At 36.2% G+C, this 14,763-nt stretch overlaps 2 protein-coding genes across 2 annotated transcripts in view; both read right to left on the bottom strand.

The window, feature by feature from the left end:
- Nucleotides 1–9,008, bottom strand: part of LOC6639650 — a 52,403-nt gene extending 43,395 nt beyond the window's left edge. The window contains exons 1-2 of the mRNA XM_023181889.2: nucleotides 8,911–9,008; nucleotides 2,159–2,955 (exon numbers count right to left, since the gene is read on the bottom strand). Of these exons, the coding sequence (XP_023037657.2) occupies nucleotides 2,159–2,905 (747 nt within the window). The 5' untranslated portion in view covers nucleotides 2,906–2,955; nucleotides 8,911–9,008. The remainder of the gene's footprint in view (nucleotides 1–2,158; nucleotides 2,956–8,910) is intronic.
- Nucleotides 9,009–13,062: 4,054 nt separating this feature from the next.
- Nucleotides 13,063–14,263, bottom strand: LOC124460033 (low affinity immunoglobulin epsilon Fc receptor-like). The gene is made up of 2 exons (XM_047010189.1): nucleotides 14,148–14,263; nucleotides 13,063–14,094 (listed from the first exon to the last, which is right to left on the bottom strand). The coding sequence occupies exons 1-2, from the start codon at nucleotides 14,220–14,222 to the stop codon at nucleotides 13,195–13,197; spliced, it is 975 nt and encodes a 324-aa protein (XP_046866145.1). The 5' UTR covers nucleotides 14,223–14,263; the 3' UTR covers nucleotides 13,063–13,194.
- Between the last annotated feature and the right edge of the window lie 500 nt (nucleotides 14,264–14,763).

The raw sequence follows: 14,763 nt of genomic DNA, 5'->3' as shown, positions 1-14,763 counted from the left end.
AAACTCAAATCTAAAGGTGCCTTAGAAACTAGAAACACACGCACACACGAACACACACTCACATATGTATATGTATACGTTCGTCATACAATACATGAATTTATTTGGGTTCTTAGTTTAAATTATTTGTCATTATTCATTAAGCGCCAGCAGCAATTGGAGTTGGAAACTGACACCGCATGTTGAGCGGGGGATGGTGGGAGGGAGAGAGAGAGAGAGAGTGGGATAGAGAGGAAGATTAGAAAGCGTCGCTGCAACATGCAGATAAAGAATTTGAAACCCAACAACAACAACAACAGCCCCTTCTAGAGACATGAGTTCTCTCATTGAGCATTATAATTGAAGTCCTTTCAGGAATAAATGATAATAAATTCTCTAATGATGAAAACTTCTAATGCTGAAGATGTAGCGTTGTCATGGAAAGGAGAAGTGATATCCGAGCAGCATTATCTATGTATATGATATCATGTTAGCAACAAAATAAACAAAAGACTGCAATTGTTATTGATACTAAATATAATAGCCAAAATAAGGCCATACATTTGCTTTGATAACTATGCTGATATTGTATAAAGCTAGTTTTTTTCGTTCAACAAAGTTTGGACTTTCAATAAATTTATTTTATTTTCACCACCGTAAATAAGGTAATAGTCCAAATATCTACAAATTTGGGGCAATAATGATCCAGTAACAGGTTGCCAGACATGCGTGTTGTAAAATTGTTAATTGAGCAAAAGTGTTGAAAAACATGGATTAGGTTTCTTCTGATTTTGATAAGTGAAATTTGAGTTCAAAGAAATCATTTGACCTCTATAGTTTATGTTAGATTGATAAATAATTAATTCTGGGGCAAATTATTCTGGAATAAAATTCTTATAATAATTCTTATCAACTGTAAGTCTCTCGTTATGCAGAAAATGTAATTATTTGCAGGGTTTGAAAGCTGCGAAAACTGTCAACAGTTTTGCTGTGTGCTGTTGCTTCTGCTTCGGAAACTATGAACAGTCGAAGCAAAAATACTTTATTTGCAATTATTATTTTATCCACATGCCCAATTTGCAATAGAAAATTATTTTTGTTAAATAAACTAAACTCTAAGCTATAAACGGTTAACTTTTTAGATGTTCTTTATATTTTAAATTATAATTTTTGCATCTTGTCGACATTAAACAAATGAACAATTGAAAAACTATTCTGTTGTCTTGTTTTATAAGTTTGCTTAAAAAAGGAAATAAAAAAATCTATTAAATTATATTTTTCCTTTGTGTCGTTTAAAACATGATTGACTGATTCTGGTTCTTTGTTATTTAACTATCTCTACTTAATGAGAATATATGAATCAATGTAAATATAAAATATGCAATTTTCTTACTCATATATTTTATACTTTGTTTCACTTTGTTGATCAAAAATGTAAATGTGAAATTGTTCATCGACTTTTATTGACCATTGTTAAACATTGCCTTGCCTCTCTTTATTGTGTTGGTTTCTTTCATTTTACATTTCATTTCCTGATTGCTGTGCTTACATGGCGAAAATTGTCTAATGTTTAGAAACGGTAGTAAATAAATTGTTCTTTGGATAATTTAAATTTTTAATTACAAATATAATACACCCCACCCCACCATTTCGTCCATTGTGTTGTGTTTGTTTGTTTGCGGTCAATTTTCCATTTCGCTGACGCAAAGGCAAAACAAAACAAATTATGTTATTTAAATATGCATGTGCCAGAAAATTATGAAAAGACAAAGGGCGAAACCCTCTACCCTCAACCCCTCACCCCCATCTCGTAGGGACAACATATGGCGCTTATCGTCATTTTCTCTCTCTCTCTGGGTGTGGGAGAAGGGAGGGAAGGGGAGTGTGAACGATGCAGGCGGCACTTAAGGGCCTAAGTGTTGGCATTAGCTGTTATCAGAGACAAGGAAGTGTCGCTCCTCGAGTGTGTGTGTGTGTGTGTGTGAGGGGGGCCACGATAAGGCAACACTGTTGTGTGTCTCCCCTCGTCCCGCCCCTTTCTCTACTCTTACTCATGTTTTTCAATATGCGACAACATCAAATTTGATGGCGCCAGCATTAAGTGGCGTCTAAAAGCATTGTAACAAGGCGGGGTGACAATTTTACGACCCCTAAAACGGGCAAACGGGCTTCAACTCACCTGCGATATGTAATCATCCGTAAAGGAGCGAACCAAACGCTCAGCGGGAACATCTGCCGTTAGTTTTGGCGATCGTTGCGATCTATCACATGGCCTCGATGCCGGTGTCAGAGCCTTGCCCACACTGGCTAGAGATAGGACTGATGTGGCTGCTCCCAATGAAGCTGGAGCACCATCCGTGTTGCCATCGTGGCTATCGACATAGAGGGACTCATAGGAAGGCGGCTCTTTGACGGCTGTCGTTGCCGAGGAACACCATTGGGTCAATGTATGAGCCGGACTGCCATAGTAAAAGGGATAAGAGAAACGATTTCTAGCTGCCCGCTCATCTCGTCCATTTGCTGTTGCAGTTTCAACTTCGACAGAAGATTTGGTCAAATTGATACCGGCGATTGCTGCATCGAATGCACTTAAACTAAAGTGGGTGAAAGAAGGCACAGGGGGCAAAAGTGCGGGATAGTGATGTTGATGATGATGCTGAGGCTGATGATGATGATGCTGATGATGGCGATGCTGAGGGACTGCAGGTTGTGGGGCACTCAAGGTGGAAGTCTCATAACTGCTTTGTGATTTACGCAATTTACGATTAAGTCGCTCATCATCGTCCTCTTCCTCCCCCTCCGATGAACTGGGCATGGGTGTACGCTCGTAGGGGGTCCATAGCATGGAGGATAGAGCCTCGTCCACATCCGGTGGCGGTCTTTGGCGATGCCCATGACTGGGTGTATTGCGTTCCGACATGGACATTCTAAAACTTTCATTGCTCACAGTTTTCCAATTTCCCAGAGCATGCCGAACTGAAACGACACGAGAAAGCCAGAGAATGAGAGAAATGGAGAATTAGAATTTAACTGTGTAAATCGTAAAGTTTTTAACTAAGCAAATGGCTGACAAATTAAACGCTTACAATAACCCAGAAAACTTTTCGACCCAGTCTCTACCCCTCCCCCTCCCCCCCCCATCTGTTCACCATTTCCAATTCGATAAATTGCCTTTAAACTGGGCAAATCTAGCAAAGGAATCTTTAAAAGGTTGCTGTAACGAGGAAAGATTCGAAGGCGGGGAAGGAGGCGGGGTTGGTTAAAAACCACCGCCAGCAGACATTGGAAAAACAAGCTTCCGGTTTGTTGTGGAAAATATATGCAGAAAAGTTTGCAATGCAAAGTTTTTGGCAGCCTCTACACTACTCTTCCCTTTTCAGTACTTCAGTTCTTTTTATTTTTGTATGCCCCAAAGGAGGAGTTCGACAAAAAAAAAGAGAAAAACTTTGCCATACAAAACCCACATCGAATGGAAGGGATGGAGGGGGGACGAACGTGAGGAAGGGGGAGACACACATAGGCTTGTAGCCAACTTTAAATATTGGTCTAAACGGGCAGACATTGAAACGGAAATGGCTGGTCATAGACGTCACTTGAAACCCTGACTAGATGCAGTCTAAAGTTGCCTCTCTCCCTTTCCTACTCCTCCTCTTTGGGCCATTCTCCTCTCTTCATTCATTTGACTTTAAGCCGCATGAAGGGTTTTACGGTTTGGAAGTTTTATGTGTTGCATATCCTAAGGCGTTTGCCTGCTCTAATTTTTCTTTCGCTACGTTGTTCGGTTTTGGGGCCCTTTTTCTTTCTCCCCTTCTCTGTCTCTGTAAAGGGAGGGGATTCTTTTTTTTCTCTACTTTTTCTTCTTTTTTTGTGCTATGCTTAAATAAAGATTTGTGTTAGTGTGTTTCATTGTTGTTGTTGTTGTTGTTGTTATTGCGCACTTTCCTTGTGTTTGTTTGGCAAGTTTATGTGCATTGCTGGCCTTCATTGTTGTCATTCTCCATTTTGTTCTTTCAATGTTGGTACGCTGCTTTCATTGTTGTAGAAGCCGACGGACTCCAAGGATAAAAACAGAGCCACAACCAAAGAAAGAGAGAGCAAGAGGGAGGAGTGAAAGAGCGAGAGAGAATGAAGTGAGCCAACCGAGCTCACAATGGCTGAAGCAACCTCAGTGAATGGCAAGCGCACAAATTAATATGTGCAACAATTGTTCATCTGTGTGTATGTGAGTGTGTGTATGAGTGTGTGTAATATGCATGTTACCTACTTTTGTGTGAGCTTTTAATTAACAACAAACGAGCCAGAAAGAAAGAAAGAAAGCAAGCCAAACGAACAAGTAAAACCTTGAAATCTCAAATGGCTTTGCGGCCTTTTGTGAGCATTTTCCTTTTGTCAATTCATATAAATAAAAAACGTAAGAAAGAGAAATGTGATTTAATATCAAAAGGGAATTTCAACTCAACTTAAGTCGAAGATATTATCAACTGGTATTACACACACACACACACACACACACACACACACACACACACACTCAACCCCTCTTAAGCCCTCAAAGAGAAAAAGTAGACCTCAAAAAGACATTTATCAAAGGCAAAGGAAATATATATTTTTTAAAAGGCCAATTTTAATGAAAGATAGATAGAAAATTGCAGGGCTTAACTGAAGCCAAAATGATGCCAAAAAGGCCATATTATTATTTTTGTGAAAATAAAAAATATTTATAGAAATCTTTTGGAAATTTTATGATATATTTATGTAGAGTAGTTTAATGTACACACGACTTTTTTATGGGAAGTATATAGAAATATATTATACTTATTTATTGACCATTAATGTATATAACTGAATTCTTGTATTTAATAGGCTTAAACCATCCTATAAGTTCAGCAATTCTAATGCAAATCATTCATTCTCTCAAATTGTATATACCTATTACATTTTTATTAACAGAAAAGTGACAGATTAAATCGAGAAAAGCGATAAAACCAAAAAAAAACTACTTTCAAAATACTTTTCTTGATTTATTCAATATTGTCACCATTCTTGTAATATTTCTGAATTAAGAAATTCTAATAGATACTGAAAATCAAATGACTCTTTGGTGTTGAAATTTCACATGTGTTTAATATCATTAAACAAGTTTGAGAACTTTGCTTATTTGGACTGGGAAACAATTTATTGTTGAGACCAAAAAGCACTTAAATTGCTTTCAATATAAAAGACTTATAAATCTAAATTAAAGTATTTTTGTTTAGAAAGTGCATTAATTGAATTAGTTATAGTTCAACATTTTCTAATGTTCAGAAAAAAAGTTCCCACAAGTGTTAAATATTTGAATTCTAATTCAATTTCTTAGAGTGTTGGAAAATCTGCTATGCAATCAATTAATATTCTAATAGAATTTTGGCAAATATTTCATTCATATCAATTGATTTAAATATTAAAGTTATTTTCAAATACAAAACGACTAGAGGATGGGGAAAGTGAGGGCGGTGGAGGGCGGTTGGCTCAAAAAAGTAGGAAAATTAATGCTGTAAATCATAAAAGCAAATAAATAAGCACATAGAGAACAAAATGTCCAACGAAACGAGAAGAAATAAAAATATTTACACAAAGTTCGTCTCCAAAAAAAGCAAAGAAGAAGCAGATTTTTCGTGGAGAACTTTCTGTCTGAGGAAAAAAAAAACGCAGAAGGGAAGCAAAAATGTCACGCAAATGAGCAAAAATTTTTGCAGCATCGCAGCCATTCAATGAAATTATTTACATAAATATTTCACAGCATCCTAGACCAAACGAACGACACTGACGACGAGGACGACGACGACGAATTGACGGACTGACAGTCAGTCAATCAGACTGCAAAAGCGTAGCGGAAAACTTTTTTTTTCTCAGCCCCCATGGGGGGGAATTGCCTTTAAGAAAAGAAATAAAAGTTGAGAAGCGTTGCCATTGACAACAACATTGGAGTGGGAGGCAGGGGGAGTGGGAGTTGGTAGTCGGGAGTCGGGATGATGGCAAATTGCTGCCAGTATGTTTGTAATGCAAACAAACTTTATCTAATTAAAGGAACACGTGTTACACACTGCTGCTTATGCTGCTGCTTCTGTCTAGGGTCTAGGCAACATCTTTTTCATCTCTCCCTCTCTCTCTCTCTCTCTGTCTATGTCTCTGTCTTGCTTTGAATTCTCCTCCATCAGCATTCGAGACATTCGACATCTTCATCTTCATCTTGATGTCGAGCTTCATCTCGGCATGCCAACAGCTGCTTTGCATTGATGACGCACACTTCAAATGCTTTTGATGTCTATGTCGATGTTTGAAAGTCTCCCTCTCTCTCTTTCTCTCTCTCTCTCTCTAATGCTTGGCATATTCACATGTGAGTCGATCTGACAGTGGGACGGACGGCCATTTCCGTTTCCTGCGTGAGCCGCCTTTGGGCCTTCTTTCAGAGTTCTTCTAGTTCGTACACCTCGCTAGCTCGCTGGCTCGTTTGAGTCGAGTGCCTTTTGAGTTGTTTGTCAATATGTAGACCATTATTCAATCAATATATTGACACACATTTCATTTCCTCACCCTTCCTCTTTCACTCCCTCCCTCCCTCTCTCTCTCTCTCTCTCGCCCCCATAATCCGGCCAAGTGCTAATCGCAAACAAAGTAGTTTTTGCTTGAGTTCCATTTCAATTTCTTTTTGACGTGCAACCTATCCTCCTCCATTGCTTCCCCCTCTCCTCCTTGGCCACTATTTTTATGCCTCTTGGCTGTTTGGTGTTTTCTTTTTTTTTTTTTTTGCTTCTTCGATTGATTCCTTTTGCCAGTTTTACGTACTTTGACACACTTCCTTGCCACCGCCCCTAGGGACATACATTTCCGCTTAACTATTGTGTGTGTGTATGTGTGTGTGAGAAACGGCAGAGCCTCTTAAATTGAATTTGAAGCTGAAGAGTTTCCCCCTTTTCCTCCTCTTCTCACTCCTGCCTCCCTTTATTTGCACATGAGTTGAGTCGAGTTCCCTTTTCGTATTTTTAATTTAATTCTGCGTCTTTTGCTTTGGCACTTAAAAAAGTTCGTTTTTTACTCAAGTTACTAAGACAACAGAAGCAGCGGCAGCGACGGAAGCAGCAGCAGAACCAATACACCAGCTGAAAAGTAGGCTATATTCTGTGAATCAAAAGTAAATCGAATTTGAGTAGGCTAAATCGCTACAACCATTAAAGTTTCCCAACTACAACAAGACGAAGGAAAGCTGGTTTCCCCCATAAAAATACACTCAGACAAAAAAGGAAGAGTTCTATGGAAATTTTGCGCAAATTGATTATATGTATGAACGAAGGAAAGATTACTGAATCGATTAGGAATTTATAATATATGCTAATTTCATAATAAACTATGAGGTTTTTGAATTAAAATTAAAGACATTTGGGTTTAGGTTGTAGTTTTAATGTAAGTAATTGGAAATACTCATTTGGGTAAAAAGAAATAAAAGCTAATTGAATAACCATAATAATTCTTTTAATGGTTTATGCCTGATGGAAATTCAAATTTACCTTTTTATAAGATGACACAATGTCAAATGGAGTACTTTATTTAGCAATGAAAGTCGGACAGACATTAATTTCGCTTCCAAGTCCTGTTTATTTAAATTTATAGATTATCAAAGATGATAAATTAGTCAGTCATGTAGAGCTGAGACAGGCATACTTATACTAACCTTTTACAGTCTTAAATTTATTTAAATATTTGTTTAAAATTTGATGTATATTATTTTGTATGAAAAAGAAAGTTAATTGAAAATTTAATTTACTGGCCTCAAGGGCTCATTCAATTTTTAAAGTTTTTAAATAAACTCAAATAATGAAAGTCATATAAAGAGGTAGGAATACAATAAATTTGTAGATATTAAAATTGTTAATATTATTGAATGAATGAAGGAAATATTCTCATTGGGTAGAGCCATTCGATTGCTTACAAAGAATTGAAAATCTGGTATGTGGAAAACAAAAAACTTTTCATGTTCAATTTTCTTTTCTATAGAAATGGTATTAAAGTGCAATTTTAGTTAACTGATAGCTATTGAAAGGCAGTCAAATCTTAAAGGAAAATGAACTTTCCAGTCAAGGGCTGGATAAAGAAATTATTAACTTGTACAGTTTGGCAGTTAGTCTTTTGGTAAAATAAAGTAACCAACTAAAAAATTAATCAGCTCAATCAATCCACCAAAATAATTCTGCAAGATAATCTTTCGAAATGTTGGGTTAGTTAAGGCATTCTTAGGCCTTAAACTATTCTGTCTCCACTTTTCGCGTTTTCGACTGATGAGAAGAAGGTTGATAGAGACGAAAAACACTCCCAGTCAGCGTTTTTTGTCCCTAATTCAATCTACCTTCTCTCCATTCATATTCTCGAGCCAACACTGATTAAATTTTCCCTCGAAAGGGAACTAGGAACAGGCCTAGCAAACACAAAATTTCACGGCAAAAACATTAAGCAAACTTTCAATTAAAGACAGGATATTTTGTAGGCATTCAATTTGCTTTGAAGCTATGGCACTTTAAAGGATATTTACTCAAATTTATTGTGAGCAATACAAAAGGATTTGCCAGAAGTTACTGGGCTTTGCAATTAGGGAATATGATAACAAAATGATAACTTAATCCCTGTTTGAGATATATGCGAGGGGGGAGAAAAACTTTTTTAAATGGAATATTCAATTAAACTTTTTCACAAACTTGGCCAACAACCACCACCTCCCACTCCCGTTTCATAGACCACTTTTTGCATCTTTCTGTGCCTCTCTCGTCTGTTTCTCTCTGCATTTGGCAGGCAAAACCTTGACTTCAATTAACCAACTATAAACAAGCTGGTGCTGCTAACTTGGCCAAAGCAAACGTGGCCAGTCGAAAACAGTTAAGTGCTTCTGGGTAGTAAACTTACCTGAAAATGCAGTCCTAGTTGCAGACCTACTCGAGCTATGTGCTCCACCTGCTCCACACAAAGACTTTAAAACCGGGAGGAGTACTCTCTGCTTTAACTTTCACAAAAACTCTTCAAAACTTTAGTAAAAACAAACTTTAGTATTTTGCGTTGGGCCAAAAAGGACTTTCACTTGTTCACTTAATTATGCGTGGCAAAGCAATAGAATTTTTGCCACTTAAAATGGCAACCACATCGAAGCCAAAAGACCGTGTGCACTTTCGAGTTTTTTTAGATTTTCTTCTTTTTTCAATGTTGTTTAATTGTTCAATAGATCTTTGGGAAATTGACGAGACGAAAAATTGAAACTTTCGCCACTTTCACTTTGTCTTGGTGGCGAGAATTTTGCAATGCGGTTTTTGCCACATCTCATTTGGGGCAGATACGCGAATAAACTGACTGGCCATGCGTATGGGACAAAGGTTTTTCAATGCCAATTCCGTGGGCATGGGGAATGGAAAGGCCAAAGCAAGAGAATTCAACACGAACTCTCTTTGTTTAGGTTTTGAGGTGAGTTTGCGCAGTGTTTCAGCACGTGCAAGCGGCAAGTTTTCCAGGCACACGCACACGCACACATACACTCTCTCTTGTGTATGTGTGTGGCTTGTTTGTTTACATTTTGCTAGTCCAACAACAGCAACAACAGGATGAAGTAAAAGCAGTCAGTAGAAGGAGCAATAATGTCGACATCAATTTTATGTTGCCTACTTTTAGGCAAACATTTTTGGTGGGGATATGATGCAAGGGAAAGGAAAGGTAAAACTCAGGCATCAATTGCAGAGTACTACAGCAAAATTGAGCAACAAGCTGCACCCACTTCACCCTCTTTCTCCTCTCGCCCCTCATTCACCCTTAGTGCCCCCCTCTAGACGTGCCTCATACATATTTATGCAGTTCTCTGAAGTTTTTCATGAATATTCACACTAATTTGTTGCCAATTGAATTTGACTTTGCATACATTTGCTGCACTTTTCAAATACATATGCATACATACATACATATAGTGTGTATATAGTATACTGTGTATATAAAAGGGGACTCTATGTGTGTGTGTGATGATGGGCATTATCTTTAATGAACTCAGGCGAATGCTTTGTAAAAATTTTTATGGCTAAAACTTTTTTAATTATCATTAATGAACATGGGGAAAAATAGACACAGAATTAGAGGGCGAGGGAGAGAGCGAAAGAGAGGCCATGCTGACCAAAAAGCATTGGCCAAGTTTCGCATTGCAATTATTTTAATGTTCATTGATGTTGCAGGCAGACAAACAGACAGACACCAGACATTGGAATGATTTATGGCCTCTTGGCCCACAGAAAGTTTCCTATTCTCGCCTTTTCTACGAAGTCTATGTGTGTGTGAGTGTGTGTAAGTTGGCAATTAGACAGTTGCCTCGGCCGAGAGAGAGAAAGAGGGCTACGTCCTGGTTGTAGTCCATGAAAAAGCGTTTATATTTAATGCGTTATAATGGCCAATGTAAGAGCACATAAGTTGATATCAAAGTTTTATGGCCAAGGCGTGAGCAGCCTCACAGAATATGGAAAGCTGAGATTTGCACAAAGACAAAACATAAAATAGAAAAACTCACATAGAAATTATTAATATCCCAAAAAACGACAAACAAATATATATGTATTTATTAGAGACAATTCAGCCAAGATATAAATGAGTCAAAGGATATTAGTCGTAAGATATCGTAGGGTAAAATTAAGTTCACAGCTTGGAAGACTCGTTCAACTAATGTGCTTCATGGCAACTGTCATGTAACACAGGCCGACATTTTCGAGGCCATGAAAAAGTGTTCTAAGTTCAATAGGTCTTTTATAGTAATTTGGGGGTGCTGATCACGGCCCTATACTTAGTTTTTGCCCATCACGTCAGGATTTCGAAAAAAATGCGTTGGAATTATTCAAAATGGCCTCATTTTTAATATTTTCTAGTAAAATATAAACAAGTTATTATACTCAAAATGTTATTATTTCAACCTATTAATATATTAGGTATGATTAAAACGTAATTTACACAAAATCAAAGAGGCGTTTCTTTGTTATCATGCATATTATCATACACTTTGGATATTGTTTCAAAATGAGTAAAATTCAAACCAAAAAGTATGCTATAAGGATTCAAAGAATTTGCAACTTGTTAATTTTAAAGAATTATTGTAATTTTATGCATCTAACAAATTTTTTATAAGTAATGTTGGCAAACAACAGCTATTTAACTTAAGCAAGAAATTCTACAATTCGTTAAAAATGTAGAAAAACAATTTTTAACTTTATATAGTATACTTTTAAGTGCCTATTTTTCAACCGTAGATCCAAAATTTGGACGTGATGAACAAAAACTGAGTATGCAGTCAGAATCAGCGTACCCCAATTAGTTAAAAACACCTCTCAGGTTAACGTCACCAAAAATCATGACGGCCTGTGTGAATTGATTTCAGAATTAAATTGTAGCCTATATCTAGGCGAAATACCAATAAGAGTAAAAAACGATTAATTTTATAATTTGTATTGAATTTCATTAAAAGTATTTGAAACAAAAAATGGTATTTTACTTCCATTTTACATTCCTTATAACTGGCCTAAAGCAGTTTGCCATGTTTTACATTTGTATATTTAATGGTTAATGAAGGTTTTTTGCTTAAATGCCAATTGAATTCTCTGGCAATAACATGTAATTTTCGTTTTATATTATTGCTCATAAAATACCTCAAATATTGCAAAATATTTCGAAAAACATTTATGTGCCTACTGTGTGTGTGTGTGTGTGTGTAAGTGAGTGTGTATTATTGTGGGTGGTAAAAAGCAATATAAATTATAAATTGGTTCAAAAACATTTATTGAATTACTTTAATATTGCAGCAACATAGGGCATTATTATTTATGTACCAACCACACACACACAAACACACACAAAATTTTGCCATAATTTATGCTCACTTCAAAACAATTTACTTCAATACGATAACACGATACAAACATATAATTTTCAACGGTAGGAAACGAAAACGAAATGGGACGATACGCACATATTCTAGATACAAAAGTATCTGTATCTATAAATATGTCTCACAATTGCAAGCGCACTTGGCATTTCCATTTCCATTTCGTTGGCTTTTTTTCTCAAACAACCCTGAACCCCAAGAAGGAGACTCAGACTCCGAACCAGAGACCAGAGAATGCCCACGAGCAGGGGCATTTATGACATATGTGAGCACGTCGCGACCATATCCAAAAAAGGAAAAAAACAACCTGAAACGAAACCTAGACTCACACCAGGAAATGGAGCTGAGTGAAAGAAAGGTCCTGCGAAAAAAAATCTCTCTTGGATTTAAGCGATTTTGCCAGCGCAGCTTCGGGCCAAGTTTTTTCCTTTTGATGGAACTCGCGCCATTGTTGCATTGACTCCGTGAAATGGAATTGGTATTGGTCCCACCCCCTTAACCATATACTCACGCCTCCACTTTGCCTCTTATGATGGCAGCTAGGTAACCAAAAGGCAGCCGTGAAATAGACGAAACAGAAAAACGCAAAAAAAAAGAAAGGAAGCAAGAAGGAAAAAGTAAAAGAATTGCAATAAAACATAAAATTGCTGACTTCAATTCGTTTGCCATTTTTTGGGGGTTTAGGTTTCGTTTTCCCTTTTCTTTTTTTGCTTTCCCTATACACACACACACATACATATGTATATATATTTTCTTTTCTCTCCTCGGCTAAATGTCTGGGGTATTGTGTGGACACATCTGATGCGTGTGTGGTGGATGGTGGAGAAGGTTAACCCACCCAAGGATGCGGGTGAGTTCTGTGTGTGCCCCACTGGCAACCTGTGCCTTTGCCCTTTTTTATATTTTATTAGGTTTTATTTGATTTACACTTGTTTTTTGCGTTGAAATGTGTTGCCTTCTAGCATTTTATGAGTGTCGGGAGAAGGTCTAACACGGAATAGAGGGATAGATGGGTGGTGGGGTGAGAAAGGGCGTGCTTCAAGTGGGCGTATGCTAAAGAAAACTGAAATGGTCGTCAGTGAAAATGATTATATATAATAGAGGAAAACTTACACAATTTAAGCCATAATTTTAAATAGTGAGCAAAAGTGTAGCATAAATCGATTTTAATATATATTTAAATATTTCAAATGACACAGAAAATGTTATTAGATTCAGGAAATTGAAACTAACTCAAGCAAAGAGAACAGAATATTATCGACTCTATTGCTAAAGAATATATTTAACATAATTTAGCTTTTACAATTGTATCCATATTCATTGTTTGATTCACATATAAAATATTTTAAAAATTCACAGGGGGCATCATTTAGCCCTTCGCCAAACCGAATCTCAGCACAATTTTCCATTTTGTAGTCATTATTTGGCTCATCTGGTAGCCACTTATCAAGCTTTAAAGTCTTACCAGTTGTTTCTGACAAAAAGAATTTCCTGTTTCCTAATCTAATCAAATCAATCCAATAACGATCATCAGCAGATAGTTTTGGCATTAAATTGGTCCACTCGAGGTCTGTTTGTGGAATCGCCAGATGACTATTCCAGTTAGCGCATTTCATTGCAGCGTCAAACCAAGTCAGCTGTTCAGATTTTTCAATATAATAATATTTATCACCGATTTTCTCAAATTTCTTTTCTCGTTTTTCGCATTTTTCATACAAGAGATCTGTATCTTCAGTTTCATTTACCAATTTCATTTCACTTTGCAATCGTTTTTCCGTATTATTCAATTTGAATTGAGTTTCATATAAACTTTTTTCAGTATTTTTTAGCTGTATTTGAATTTTGAATAATTTTTCTTCAGTTAGATTTAACTTTTTGTGTGTGGTTCTTAATTGATTTTCCGTATTATTTAATTTTAATTGAATTTTTGATAATTCTTTTTCGATTACTTCAACTTTTTCGCGTTCTGATTGTAATTGGTTTTCTGTATTAGTCAAATTCGATAGAGAATTGAATAATTTTTCCTCAGATACTTTCATTTTTTCCGAAAGCTGGTCCAATTGATAATGTTGGGTATGATTTATAACCTTGTAAGCTTTCAGCTCGTTATCTAAGGAATTTGTGTAATTCAAAATATGTTTTGTTAAAGCGTAACACAATTCTGCACTTTTGGTCTCAGATAGTTCGTCCAACTGCAAGAATGAGCTATTAAACAACACAAATCACGTGAAATAAATTTACTAACCATGCCATCCTCTGCATAAACGAAATTTGATGCAAATAACAGAATTACAATATATATTTCACGGTATAAATGCATTCTTGCAGAATTTTAAAATACTCTCAGGCTTAATTCAGTTGAAAAAATAAAGCTCAGTCGCAAAAGTTATGCCTTTTTATACCTAGTCTAATTTGAGAGGTTTTGCAGTAAGAAAGTGCTCGAGTCGACTTTTAGTTACCCTGCTTTAGGGGTTTTCCTCTAACCTTATGATATTTATGTGACAAATTTATCAGAGAGTGCAGGGCATATCAAAAATATCAATATCAGGAATTAAGAATATCTTTTGTGGTTAAAAATGAACAATAAATGTTAAAAATACCTTCCTATAAGTATATAATTTTAACTGTGTTAATTTTATAACTTATTCATTTTAGTCAGCTTTATGACTAATCTAAGAATTCTAAGGAATTAGATTACTTTCTCAGTAAGTCATTGCTCACTTGATTGTTTCTCATATATATATTTTCATATATATAATTTCAATTCAAAAGCAACTGTAAGCTAAAAAGGTATTTCAACTGGAAGTAGCTAAGAAATATTTAACTTATTATAAAGTTACTTAAAGGCAATAACTTTCAAT

The sequence above is a fragment of the Drosophila willistoni genome, assembly GCF_018902025.1.
Source record: "Drosophila willistoni isolate 14030-0811.24 chromosome 2L unlocalized genomic scaffold, UCI_dwil_1.1 Seg196, whole genome shotgun sequence".
Taxonomy (NCBI): Eukaryota; Metazoa; Arthropoda; class Insecta; order Diptera; family Drosophilidae; genus Drosophila; species Drosophila willistoni.
This window is presented reverse-complemented; position numbering and strand designations above follow the sequence as displayed.

Bases quoted from the DNA above. Each gene is read 5' to 3' on its own strand.
- LOC124460033 (XM_047010189.1), bottom strand. From the start codon at position 14,222: ATGCATTTATACCGTGAAATATATATTGTAATTCTGTTATTTGCATCA. The intron at 14,095-14,147 runs GTTAGTAAATTT...TCATTCTTGCAG, and splicing joins TTTATGCAGAGGATGGCATG to TTGGACGAACTATCTGAGAC.